General features: G+C 55.7%; 1 protein-coding gene across 1 annotated transcript; it reads right to left on the bottom strand.

Annotated features, from left to right (window-relative positions):
* Positions 1-3694: 3694 nt before the first annotated feature.
* On the bottom strand, positions 3695-11819 carry LOC307065067 (immunoglobulin superfamily DCC subclass member 3-like; the record flags this gene model as incomplete). Its single annotated transcript, XM_079721842.1, is given in 16 exon segments — positions 3695-3724; positions 3818-3872; positions 4351-4408; positions 4411-4479; positions 4627-4734; positions 4845-5033; positions 5118-5282; positions 5598-5842; positions 6137-6302; positions 6443-6601; positions 6687-6824; positions 10519-10649; positions 10730-10794; positions 10796-10875; positions 11327-11629; positions 11753-11819. Coding segments are annotated over 16 exon segments (2028 nt in total).
* Between the last annotated feature and the right edge of the window lie 1978 nt (positions 11820-13797).

The following is a 13797-nucleotide window of genomic DNA, read 5'->3' as shown; positions in this document are numbered from 1 at the left end:
AAACTGAAAAAGAGAAAAAAAAGCCCTAGCCATGGATATTGTGAAACTGTGTTATGTCATTTTGTAATGTGCCCGTTTGTGTATGATCCGTGCAAAAGGGTTTCTGGGGAAGGGGAGGGGGTAGGGAGGCAGGGCTGTGGAGGGTGGGTAGGGGAGTGGGCCGGGCCCAGCACACTGAGACTGGCAGCTGCTCCAACCCCATCCCTCCTTAGAGATGCCACCTCCCCCACCACCCACCCCTAATTTGTGCCTTGCCTCCCCACCCTGGAGTAGTCCCTCCGGGTCACCAGCACTGCCTTGGCAGAGCCCACTCCCTACCCTAACCTGCCCACCCTCCCTACCCCCCAGCATTAGGTTGATACTGTGGGGAAGTGCTGGGGGTTGGGAGGTAGCCGAGGAATGGGGCAGTTCCCGGGGGCATTGAAACCAAGTATTATTATGAATTGTAATTGTATTTGCACTGTTTTTTTTCCTCTGATTGCATCAGCATATATACAATATACCTATATAACAAAATTCAGTGTCAAGCTTTCTTATGCAAGGGATTTCCTCCAACCCCCAAAAAGAACCTAGTTTCATGGGCCTTTGAGGGTGGATTGTCATGGGATGATAGAAATGATTTTAACAAGTCATCCTAAGAAAGTCTCCCCTAGGGAGAGCCATATCCATCTTTGTAAATTGGGGTGAGGCTGGGTTACTGCAAAAGCTAAGGCTCTTAGTCCGGACTGTGGAGAGTAAAGAGAACCACAACACAAAGGGAGGTGGGTGGTGGCACAGTCTGGAGACCTGGGGTTTAGTCCCAAGCTTTCCTACTAACTTGCTATGTGACCTTTGGTAGAGTTAATTTTCTGGGTCTCAGTTTTCTTATTTGTGAAGTGATGGCAGACGGGGGGAGATCATCTGGCCACCAAGTTTAAAATGCTTCCTTCCCCACCTACAGAACAACTTGAGGTGAGGAAAGTGTTGGGCTGAAAACCCATGGAGGAAACCAAAGTGACTAGTGTTGAAGTGGGTAAATGTGTGACAGTACCGTTGGAGAGCTGCCAGGCCCCTACTGTTCCTTTTGGTTTAGGAAAGGCAGCAGAGATGTTTAGGACATCAGTTAAACCTGTGACATCTTTGCCCTCATGTCTCTAGTCATCTAAGGGCAGGGACCAGGCTGCAAGCCCCACCTCACAAGCAGCTGCCCTCAAGGGTGGTTGACCGTTGAATACCCCAGGTTGGTGGTCACTCACACCCTTTGTGAGCTACAGGGTGCAGAACTTTGCTCACTTCTTGGTAGGAGAGCTCAGATATAGTCTACATCTTGTCTCCTTCCCTCAGATCTCAGCTGAACCCCCTAAAGGCAGCTGTCTGAACAGCTGTCTCCTTCAGGGGCCCAATTTCCCCACAGCCTGGGCTGAGTACTCCCACACTCTAGGTCTTGGCTGGTAAAGCCTGGAGAGGGTATAGGATGGTGGGTGAAGCCCTGGTGAAGGTGGAAGGATAGATTGGTGGTGGGGTGGGGAGCAGGGAGGTGGGATGGGGAATGGTCTTCTCTGAATGGGGTGGGTGGGAGGGGAACAAGACCCTTTTGCACAACTCTTTAAGTTTCCTTTTTTAAAAAAAAAACAAAAAACAAAAAACAAACTCTAATTTTCTGCATTGTGTTTGGGAATTAAAATGAAAAAACTAAGACCAATAGAAACTGGTTTTCAAAAAGGCAAATACACTCCCATCTGTTTCAGATGCTGCTGAGCATTTCAGCAGTGACAGATTCAAATAATAAGCTAATTTTTGGAGAAAGGATTAAAAGAAAAAAAACTTTGTAATATTTATCACTTGCAAGCTATGTTTAATAAAGAAAGGAATGGTTTCTAAACTTTCCTGTGGCTTGTGCTTTAGTCATGGGGGTGCGGGGGGCAGTTTGGTGGGAGAATTTTAGGGGCGATCTGGAGATTAGCTATGACTTATACTCCCTCCAGTCAATGGGGGTACCTTTAGTTTGTGCCCTTTTCTTCAATTGTGTTGATTATTTAAAGCCCTTACTTACTTCTGTATTCTTCTTCCCCTCACCTTTATGTAGATCCAGTGTTCTGGAAGCCACTGACCCCACTTAAATTACCTGATGATGTAAGGTCTCAAGGTATCCGTAAGGAGGCTGCATTTAACCCAGAGGCTGGATCTCCATCCTGTCCTAAGGAGAGGTGTACCCTAGCTGTCCTTGGCCCTTCTCATCACACTGCTCTAGACTCCAGTAACAATCCTTTGTAGCATGCTGGTTTCTCCAGGTGGGGACCTTAAAACAGCTCACACTGTTCTTTCCTTAGCAAACTGCAGAATATGTAGTTCCTCAGCCTCAGTGCAACATCCCCTGAAAGATCTGGAACCACTCTGTCTTACCATGTCATCACCCCCACTTCCCCAAGTTTTCCTTTCAATCCAGAACATTAACCAGATCCTAATTTATTTTTTCCATTTTGTTTTATTTCCAACAAAGCTCTTAGACCAGGCCCACCCAGAGGAGAGGATGTTACTTCCTCAGGGACCTGAAGTTTGGGGCTGTTCTTAACCTCTTGGTCCCCTGCCACACGTATTAGTTAAAGCTGCTTATGCCCCTTGTGCAGTTGGGGAGGGGCAAGGCCCAGCCTTGCTGGAGGTCTTGTCACTGGTATGAGCATCACCCTACAAGAGCACAGAGGAGACAGTGTTTGGGGTCCCCCTAAGACCTGGGTTTTCCTTCCTCCAAGACCCTACCCCCTTCTTGGCACAATACTGGACAGCCTTGGAGGGAGGCAGATTGAGGGAGAGCCTGGGGTTTGGTTTCAGGTTTGTGGTAGAGCTGGACGAAGAGGGACAAGGGGGCCAGAAGGGCCATAGGTCAGAGGGAGGAGTGGGAAAGAGGTGGTCTTTGGACACCTAGAATTGAGGGGAATAGATGTGTGGGGTGCTCCACAGCATCTGTGCTCATTCTACAAGGGATTCAAGGCCACCAGAACCTCAACGCAAACTAATATCTCCTTTCAAAAATAGAAAAATGAGGAGGCATACCTCCCAAAAAGGGGTCAATGCTTTGGATCTGGAAAGGGGGAGATGGGCATTTGGTTGCTCAGAGAAGCAGCGTGTGTGAGCTTAGATGTTCAGAACTCTTCTGATGTTGGGACAAGGGGGCACGGAACTTGACAGCCCCTTTGCCCACCTGCCTATTTAGACCACTAGGAATGCAGGTTGCCTGTCCCTGGTCAGACTCCAGCTTAGGCATGAGGAGACAAACAGATTTCAGACGGGGTGGGGGTTCAGGTTGGAAGATGGAGTTGCTGACAGAGCCCCTTGCCCTGAGTCCCCTCCTGTTGTGGGGGGCGCTTTAAAGCTATATATCTTTGGGTAGTTCACATTTGGATCAAGAGGATATATATATTCGATGGGGTTATGAGGGAGGACTAATGGGTTGGAGAAGAACTCCCACCTGACATGGTTTAGTTTGAGGTTATTTGGTGTGTTGGGGAAGACACAGATTTCCCCATTTCTTGAGGAGAAGGGAGAAACAGAAATCGCAACCTGTTCTCTCGCACTATGGTCAGACCTGACCCTTCCCAGAGAGGGGCTTAAGGACCTTTGGTTCTTTCTTGACTCCGGGGTGGCAGGGAAACGTGATGTAGATTCTTTGGTGGGGCCGGAGTTAGTGGCATCTGGGAGGGAGCCAACTTGGAGGGCCCTAGGCTAAGGGCGGCTGCTCCATGGTCACCTGAGAGGGAAGGCGGTGATCAGGCTTCGGCCCCAGAGCCTCAAAGCACACTACTTTCTCCTTCCCAATCCCCCTCACCTGAATCCCCCTCACCTGGGTGATGAGTTCAGTCTTCTCCCCTGGCTTTCCTCCACTCAGAGCCTGGCCTCTGCAGCCCCCAGCTCTGTCCGAAGCAGTCTGAGGCACTGCCCAGCACTTTTAGGACCCCTGTCTGCAGAAGAGGCTGCCCGGATAGGGAGGATCAGCACCCTGGCCTGTCGGGGGCTTCTCTCTGGCTTAGCATCCATCAGTCCCAGCCTTTCATCCTGTTCCATACTCCACAGAGGGAGAGGCTGGGCCCCTTCCTCGTGCACAGGATGGCAGAGATCTAGCTCTGGCCCACTTCTGCCACCTGCCCTCTGCCTCGGGAGCCCCCGTGCTCTCTGCCCCGCTTCCTGCAGCCCACCTCCCACTTCTGATACCACACAGCTGTGAGAAGAACTGGCCCTCCCTCTCTGCCTCAGTGTCCTCATTTGTAAGACGGATTAGTCAGGGATAAAAGCCCTTTCTTGCTCTTTGGGCCTGTGCCACCATAGTGCAGACTGTCTTCCTAGCAGTTTTCCACATATAGCCATCCTGGCCCTTACCTATGTCTCCAGCCCAGGAGGAGACAAAGGAGGCAAACGATGAGGGCAGCCAGGCCACGGGGATGCCCACCACAACCCCAGGCAGCGAGCTGTTCTCATCCTGGCTGCAAAAGCACCCAGCCTTGGACTCTGTGGACACGGTGCCATCTGTCAGAGGACCAGGATGGAGGCAAAGCTCAGGCCCCTCCTCCTCCTCGAAGACTGACAGCCGTAGGTCCTATGGGAAGAGCCTGTTCTGACCCCGGACCTGCTACCCTCCTACTGGACCCCACTCACCAGGGTCGGCTAGGAGCACTTCACGCAAAGAGACAACACGGGCACTGCTGTTACCATCCCCGTTGCCACTGAATGCCTGGAGCTTGATCTCATAGAGGGCGGCTGGCTCTGCAAGAAGCAGAAGATTGTGAAGGGAACAGGCCTGGCTGGGCCAGGAAGCTCAGTGCCTGGGGCAAGACCACACTGAAGAGGGGGCACAAGAAGGTTCAGGGCCTCACCCAGATCTGTGTAGAGGAAGGAACTGACAGTGCTAGCCAGGAGCAGGGGCCCCTCAAAATGGGCAGCAGGCAGCTTGCAGTGAAAGAGTTTGAAGCCCTGGAGGGGCCCCAGCTGGGATGGCAGCTCCCAGGAGGCCTGAACAGAGGTGGCGTTGAGCACTTCGATGGAGAAGCCAAGGGCAGCAGGGGCTGCAGAGAAATGAGATGAGCTGGTTGGCAGCCCTGTCTGCCTGAGGCCAGGGGCTCTACAAGGCTGGAGAGGGTGTCACTCACTGCTGCCCATGGTGGAAGCGTGGATGGAGGCAGGGTCCTGGCTGGCACCCTCTGCTGAGTAGGCCTGCAAGTGGATAGAGTAGACCGTGTCAGGCTCCAGACTGGAGAAGACATGCTCAAAGGTGCCTTTGCCCACGGCCTCTTGGAGCTCCGGGCCAGCTGGCTCTGAAAAGCAGAGCAGCTTGGCAACCAGCATCCCTCTCCCTCACTACAAACATCCGCTACCCCTACAAAGTGGGCACAAAGCCTCAGCTAGGTCTCCAAGAAGAGCAGGGAAGGGGGCTGCGGAAGTCGGAGACAGGATGAGAAAGGGACTGACGAGCAGAAGGAAGTACCAGAGGACCACAGGTCCAGAGGCCCGGCCAGTGTCCAGACAGGTCTGGGGGTCACTAAGAGTGAGAGGAACTTGCCCAGGGACACCCCCAGTCAGGGGAGAAGTGGGCTGGGGTCAGGGATTCCCGTCTACCCACCCACACCCACCTCCAACGGGCCGGAGGTGCAGCACATAGCCAGTGATGTCCCCATTGGAGGGCGGTGGTTCCCAGGACTCTCGAATGGCAGAGGTGGAGAGAGCCATTGCCTGCAGACCCCTGGGGGTAGGGGGTGGCTCTGGGTCCCCTGTCACAGCCAGGCGGGCACTGGCCTGGTTGGAGCCCGCGCTGTTCTCTGCCACGCATTGGTAGATGGCCTCGTCCTCTGCTGAGATCCCCGTCAGCATCAGTGTGCTAAGGGGAAAACAGACGTAGCCACTGGGGGCTCCTTCCCGCCAAGTCCCCTGCCCTGGTTGGGTGGTGAGACCCACAGACCTGCCCAGAAGCAGAAGAACACACCACCTGTGTGTGGGCACTGCTTGTATGGAGCAGGCAGGGCAGAGCCTCCCGTGGGTGGGGGTGGATGCAGGGGGTTTGTGTGGGTGGTAGAGAGTGTTATGAGGAGGTGGGGCTGGACGCCTGGGGCAGGTGAGGATACATCGGCGGTCAGGCAGGGTGGAGGGGGCGGGACGGGGGTACCTCAGGTACCTGTTGTTGTGGGTTAGCCGAATGTTATCCCCAGGACTCAGCCCCTTCCCATTCTTCAACCAGGCCAGCCGGGGCTCGGGGACACCCTGGGCCATGCAGGTGAAGACAGCGCTGCTGCCTGGAGGCCTGGATAAGGATTGTGGCCACTGGACAAACTCGGGCGGAGCTGGGCAGGCAATGGCAGGTGGAGGGCACCATGAGGCCCGGCCTCTCACCTTCCTCCTGCTCCTGCCCCTCTCCCCATTCAGGTTCCCATGGGGGGATGGGGCACCCCAGGACCCTCCCTGGCCGGCCCTCGAGGCTCACCCTGCACGAGCAGGACGCCCTGTGCTGTGCGTCGGACCCGGGTTCCCGGCCAATTGGCCACACAGACGTAGACGCCCGAGTGCTGGACCGACACATCAGAGATCATGAGGTTCCCGGTGCCCAGGACTTGGATGCCCTCTATGCCGATGGAGCGGCCATCTACAGGGAGACGAGGGGTCAGAGCTGCGAAAGCCCAAAGCGCTGGGGGCTCCAGGAGGCGGGGTGAGACGGGGCGGCTTCACACCCAGGCAGCTCCAGGAGACCAGTGGCCGTGGGTGGCCTGTGGCGATGCATTCCAGCACTGCCGTTTGGTGCACCGTGAGCGTCAGGTTCTGAGGCCCAGACAGAATCTCGGGCTCCTGCAGCAGCCATGGGGATCCCACTGTGAAGTGGAAATAGGAAATCGAGGGATCAGGCAGCAGCACTCTTCCCCTGCGCCCAGGACAAACTTCTGCTCCCGGAGGACCCTTCTAGTCCTCAAGTGACCAGACCCCAGAGCAGCTGCTATTTTACTCCTGGTTTACAGATAACGAAAATTACTTTCCCAAGGTCCTATGGCAGTAAGTACAGGTATACCTCATTTTATTGCACCTCACAGATACTGTGTTTTTTTGGTTGGTTTTACAAATTGAAGGTTTGTGGCAATCCTGCGTTATCAGATGATGGTTAGCAATTTCAGCAATCAACTATTTTTTAAATGAGCTATGTACATTGTTTATTTAGACATAGTGCTATTTAACAGGATACAGTATAGTGTAAACATGATATTTATATGAACTGGGAAACCAAAAAATTTATGTGACTCACTTTATTGTGATATTCGCTGTGGTCTGGCACGGAACCTGCAATACTTCCGAGGTCTGCCTGTATCAGGGCTAAGCAGCTCTGGTGTACTAAGCAGGCCCCAAGTTAAACTGGAGGGGCGGAAAGAGGAGAGGGTGTAAGCATGCCTCCGCTGCAGGGTGCCCCTGGAGGGCCTGCAGCAGTGTCAGAACATGAAGTGGCCAGGTAGGGGGGTACCCTGGGGGGATACCCGGGGGCGTAGTCCCCTTCCCTAAGTTACCCACAAAACTGGCAGGAGACCCCTCCCTCAGAAAGAAAGCCAGGCCCCTCTGAGAAGTCAGCGTGTCTCAACTGCTCAGAAGGGATGCAGATGTTTTTTGAAATACACTGCTCTTTGGGTCTTCATTTTATGCCACCCTCTCCCATTTTATTAGGTTATTCAACGAATCATCACTGGGGGGCTGCCGTATGCCAGGCGCTATTCCCACACTGGGAACAAATAGCCGTGAACAACAGGGGAAACAGGACTTTGTTTTCCTTTATCCAGTCACCCCCATTCTTGCTTTACCACTTCGTATTTTATGAGACTTTGCAACATATCTTTAACCTTTTCATAAATGTCCCTTATTAAGAACCCCTCTGGAGATTTCCCTGGTGGCGCTGTGGTTAAGACTCTGCGCTCCCAATGCCGGAGGCCTGGGTTCGATCCCTGGTCAGGAAACTAGATCCCACATGCATGCCTCAACCAAGAGTTCACATGCCACAACTAAAGGAGCCCACTAGCCGCAAATGAGCCTGCCTGCTGCAACTAAGACCTGGTGCAACCAAATAAATAAATAAATAAATATTTTAAAAAAGAAAAAAAAAAGAACTCCTCGGGAATTCCCTGGTGGTCCAATGTTTGGGACTCTGCGCTTCCACTGCAGGGGGCCTGGATTTGATCCCTGGTTGGGGAACTAGGATCCCACAAGCCGCACGGAACAAAAAAACAAAAACAAAAACTTCTCATACAAAATTTTGTCTCTAGGGGCTTCCCTGGTGGCGCAGTGGTTGAGAGTCCGCCTGCCGATGCAGGGGACATGGGTTCGTGCCCCGGTCCGGGAAGATCCCACATGCCGTGGTGCGGCTAGGCCCGTGAGCCATGGCCGCTGAGCCTGTGCATCCGGAGCCTGTGCTCCGCAACGGGAGAGGCCACAACGGTGAGAGGCCCGCGTACCGCAAAAAAAAACAAACAAAATTTTGTCTCTAAAATGAAAGTTTCTCAAGGACTGGTATAAAGTCTTCCACATCTTCAAATCTGCCTCAAGGCCTAGAATAGTATTTCACCCATTCTCTGTTCATTCGTCCATTCATCCCACCATCATATACTGAGGGTCTACTTTGTACCAGGGACTCCTCAGTTTGCCTTCCACAAGCTCTAGTTCAGGCTGTGGACTGTCTTGGAATGTCCTGGCCTTGGCCAAGGAGGCCATGTTCCACCTGGTCAGACTGTTCAGTGATGTACAGCTGGTCCATGTAATGACACTTCACACATCCCTGGCTGAACCTCTCCGTGTGCCAGGCATTATACTGTGAGCCCCAAATGCACTGTCCCCTTTAATCCTCACTACAAGCCTGTGAAGGCAGTGCTTTTCTCCAAGTTTACAGATGAGAAAAGCAAGTGTCAGAGAGGTTAAGTAGGTTGTTCAACATCAGAGGGACTGGCAGAGGCGGAACACAAACCTGGATCTTGGAAGCACTGGACAGCTGACAGCATACCCCTCTTGCCGCTGTGAGCTCCTCGAAAGCCAGGGAAATTCTGTGTCCCTGGCGCCTGCCCAGGGTAAGGCCTGCCCCAGGGAAGCGTTTTAGAAGTGAATGGCTGGGGCTTCGGTACCCAGCTCCTGTCCCTGGGGAAGAGTCTACACTGACCTCAGCTCCTTTCCTGATATTTAAAGTATAGGTAACCCACGAACCCTCAGTTACTGGTTGATCCTCTGCGCCCAGCAGGCACCTGCTTCTCAGCTGCCTGAAGCTCTCTTGGACATTCATTTCTCCGCCTCTACATGCAGCAGGATGGAGAACCCGTGCCTGCCCGTAGCCCGGCATTTGGCCGGGAGTACTGATCATCATGGAAGCCTGGCATCCCGCCCTGCCCTCCTGCCCCGGATGGTTGATGGGAACAGGAAGTGGGAAGCCAGAGGAACTTCACCCGGGCTTCCCCCTGCTCTCAGGGAGGAGCCCCTGATCCCCACCCTTTGCTTTCAGTTTCTAAGTCAGCTCCAGAGCAGAGACACAACAGATCCCCCTCTTCCCCTTTCAGTCTTCAGTTTAAAAACTAAGCACCCTTTGGTGAAATTTTGCCTTGATGCTTGCCCAAGGTTCACTTGTTATCTATACTATGGGGCCCCCTAGTGGATGATTCAGGCACGCCTTCCCTTCACATCCCCGGTGGCATCTCGGCTTCAGGCTGTGGCGTCAGTCTTACCTCAGTTTCCTGTTAGGTGCCAACTCTTCAGGGGCTCTGCTGTGACCCTCACTTTGGGCACAAAACTCTCCCACCCCCACATGGCCTGAATTTGGGGTCGTTCTGGGTGTTTCATCTCAGGTACAAAGCTATTTTCATCCTCACCCCAAGGAGGAAACATGCAAATGTGCACACACACACACACACGTGTATTTACATCTAAGCCCACCACTCACAAACATGAGCGCACGCAGGCATTCACTCCCAGCCGAGACACAGGAGCCCACGCTCAACTCATAAAGGGCTCCCACTGCTCTCTGGATCGAGTCCAAACTCCTTTTCATGATGGGCCTCACCTACCTTTCCTACATCAATTTTTTGTTACCCTGAATTCTGCCCATTCTGTGGTCCAGCAACATGGAACTGTGCTATTCTCACCCTTGTGCTTTTGCACAAAGCAATGCCAGGAATGCCACCCTCTCCACCTTCCTGACCTTGGACTGCCTCTCTCCGCTCACCCTTCAACATCCAGCTTGGTACAGCTTTCTCTTGAGGCCCTGAGCAGCCCTTGCCCACAGCCCAAGGCTGGGTTACAGGCCCCTGCCCTGGGTTCCCATAGCACCTCCCTCTCTACTCAGTTGCCAGCTCTGGGAAGCCAGCGATGGACCGAGCCCGTTCCGCCTGCTTACTGCTATGTTCCCACACCCAGCACAGTCCTCATACGTAGTCGGCGCTCAAAACTATTTGTGCCACATACATCATCAGCCACACCCACTCCCAGTGGTGCCAGCTCCCATACCCTCCTCTCTGCCCAGTGCCCACTCTGATTCTCCTGGTCCTTGCTTACCCTTCAGGGTCAACCAGGCATCCTGGCTGTGGCGGGTATTGGCCACATTGTGTGCCACGCAGCGGTAGGTGCCCACGTCAGCCCGGCTCACGCTGGTGATGTGGAGGATGCCACGAGGCAGCAGCATCACCCTGAAGATGCAGGAGTCGGGGGTCTGTGGCTGTGCAGTGGCCCATAGCCTGCCACCCCACCACTTCTCGCTGCTGCTCACCGGTGGCTGGCAGTACTCAAGGTCGTGCCGTTGTGCTCCCAGGAAACGGAAGGCTCCGGCACTCCCCCGGATCAGGCACTGGAAGCGGGCGACTCCACCCGGCTCAACCTCGAAGGACTCTGGATGTTGATGGAAGCGCGACAGACCTAGGGCACGGGGACCACCTGAGCATAGAGAGCTGGCCCCCGGCTCCACTGCCAGCAACTCTGTCCCAGAGCCCCAGCTCCCCTTCTGTGCCCACGGCTGCCACTCCCTGCTGACCGCCTCGCTTGCACCCCTGCAGTCTCACGTCTGTGATTTCTTTGGGCCATAAGCACTTTGCCTTCCTCTACAACATTTAAAATTCTGTTTTACATTTGCACTGGTATCAAGACAAATATAATCCAGCACTATAAAATAACAATGCATTATTATATATTCATTATTATATTCATTTTTTCTTCTGGTGCCCTAGGCACTGTGCATACTGTGTCTAACGGCCAAGTCGGCACTGCCCAGGCCCACCCTGGGCAATTCTGTGCCCCGCGCATGCCATCTGTGGGTACCCCTACACATTCTCGTCCCCCCTGCCCACACAGGAGCAGCCCAGTCACTTACTTGCCAGCTGTACCCGGGCCCACCAGCTCACCAGGCGCCCAAAGCGGTTCTGGGCCACGCAGTGGTACTTGTGGGCATGGGAGGGGAGGCTCCAGTGGGAAGGCAGGGTGGCCAGATGCAGGGAGCCGTCGGGCATCAAGGTGGCACTGCTGTCGTTGGCCAGGGCCAGCCCATCCCTCTGCCAGGAAATGGACACGGGCGGCTCACCCTCCACCCGGCACGGCAGCACCAGTGGGCGCTCCCGCGTGGCCACCACGTCCCCCGGCTCCCACAAGAAGGCCAGCTCAGAGCCTGCAGCGCGACCTGCGGGGACAGCCAGCGAGGCCTGGACGCGGCGGCCTCCTGGGGCCCACCACCTCCCCTCAGTTTTGAGCCCCTCTCAGCCTGGGCGAGGGGTGAGGAGGCAGGACTTTAGTTTGGGGGGACCTGGGGGCAGCCAGGGAGGGGGGGAGGAGGGCCTCGCAGTCTGAAGAGCAGGGCCGCCGTGATCCATGGCCTCTTTCAGCTGGGCCCTGGCAACGGGGAGGGGTTGGCGCGGGCACAATGGCGAGGCCAGGGGCCCAGGCATGGGCACTGTGCTCCCCGGGGGACAATGAGGTCGTCCCCTCTCTCCCCCGCCGGCCCATCTGCATGTCTGCCCACAGGGTCAGCTTCCCAGGACTCCTGGCTCTCCCCTCCCACCACCACGACACCAGCCGCTGAATGAGGGAAGGAGCACACTCACATACTCACAGACACACACACTTGGAGTGCAAAGCCCAACCTCACAGGCCACCCCATAACGCAGACACAGTCTCCATCCCAGACACTCTTGCAGAGGATACAGACACAGGTCACACAGAGATGTCCCTACAGACTCAAAGTCGCAAATACGCAACAGACACCAATGTCCCGGGCCCGGAAATGCATGAGCAGAGCTGCGAACCCACGTGCATAGACGCCAACTACATGCACACGCGTGGATATGGTAACTCAGCGTACGAGGCTGAGCAGGGACCTGCCCAGCAGAGGGCGGAGGTGGACAGCAGCCTTGGAGGGGCCAGAGCCCACAGGCCCAGGGCTCAGGCAACCTCAGGACACCTGCGGGGAGACCTCTTGATCCCTGCCTCTCCAAGACTCTCTGCCTGACAGCCCCTCCTGACTGCACAGCCCCCGCTTTCCTTCCTGGCGAAGCCCCAGGACTGTAGCCAAAGTCTGCGCCCCCAGGCTCTGCCTCTACACAGCTCTTGCCCGCAGGTACATACATACCTGTCCTCCCTGCTTGCCTCCAAGGTTCCAGCGCCTCTGCTCATCAGCTCGGCGCCCCGCACCTTCCTCCCCAACTTTGCCCCCCAATTCTCCCGCCCCCGTGTCTTCTGCCTTATCCTTCTGTTCACCTCTCCCACCTGGCCTTCGCCCACTGCCCCCCACTGCCCTCAGGCCCCTTCTCCCACGTGTCTGGCAGGCCCCGCCCCTGCACCCCAGTCTCGGAGCAGCAGCAGCCCTGGCCCCGTGTCTCCACAGGCCTGGGCCCCTCAGCCCCGGCTGCTCTCCAGGCAGCTCTGGCCTTCTGCCTTCAGCCTGGGGGCCCCAGGCTGCGGGCATTCCCACCCCACACACTCAGCGGTCACAGTGTTGGGGCTCTGGTCCTGCAGCGGGGAGCCTGGGGTCTGAGGGGGCCGGGCTGGAGGCTGCTGTCCCTGCTCCGTCTCCCCCGGAGCCGGGTCCCTCTCTGCTTCTGGCCTGAACCCCTTGCCCCGCCATCCCCACTGCCCCCTCCTCTCAGGGCCAGGACCCAGACACTGAGACAACTGGGGTGGAGACAGGGGAGGGCTGCGGGCCGGTGAGAGGAGGGCAAAGCTGGGGGGTCAAGCCCACCCCTTTCCCAGCCTCTAGAATCTTCTCCCAGCCTTAGACCCACGCCTTACTCCCTCTCAGACACTGATGAATGAGTGAGGTTCTGGGGGTGGGGTGAGGCATCTGCTCCCCTAAGACCAACTCTGGGGATCCAGGGCCAGGACGGGGAGGCCTGGGGTCTGATTTGGGGGTCCCAGAGAGGGGAGCAGAGCCCCACTCTCCTAGAGGAGTCGCCGTCCCAGACGCTGAGCTGGGCCCAGCGTGATGGAGCTCATCCCATTAGTTTGGTCACGGCCCCAGCAGCCCCCTCACCATTCACAGTGTCACTTTCCAAAGCTGTTCTCTCTATTCTTGTTGGGACAATGGAGTGTGGGGCCTTCCGGGCCGGGGAGGCGGCCAGAAGGCAGGAGGTGGGGATCCAGCCTCCACTGCCCCATCCTAAAGAGAAGAAAGAAACCGGGCCCATCCCCTCGCCGGGCTGACCATCTAAACATGCGAAAAGTGGGGGACTGCCCTTTCACCAGAGGAGCCTGGGAAGGTGCTGACGTTCAGACCTAACTATTTCTGTAGGACCTCCCTCCTCTAAACTGCAGCCTCCCCTCTAAAAGCAAAGTTTCTGGAAAGATGAGAGGTGG

This window comes from Hyperoodon ampullatus (genome assembly GCF_949752795.1).
Source record: "Hyperoodon ampullatus genome assembly, chromosome: 2".
Taxonomy (NCBI): Eukaryota; Metazoa; Chordata; class Mammalia; order Artiodactyla; family Ziphiidae; genus Hyperoodon; species Hyperoodon ampullatus.
Note: the sequence above shows the minus strand (reverse complement) of the source record. Positions and strands in the feature narration are given on the sequence as shown.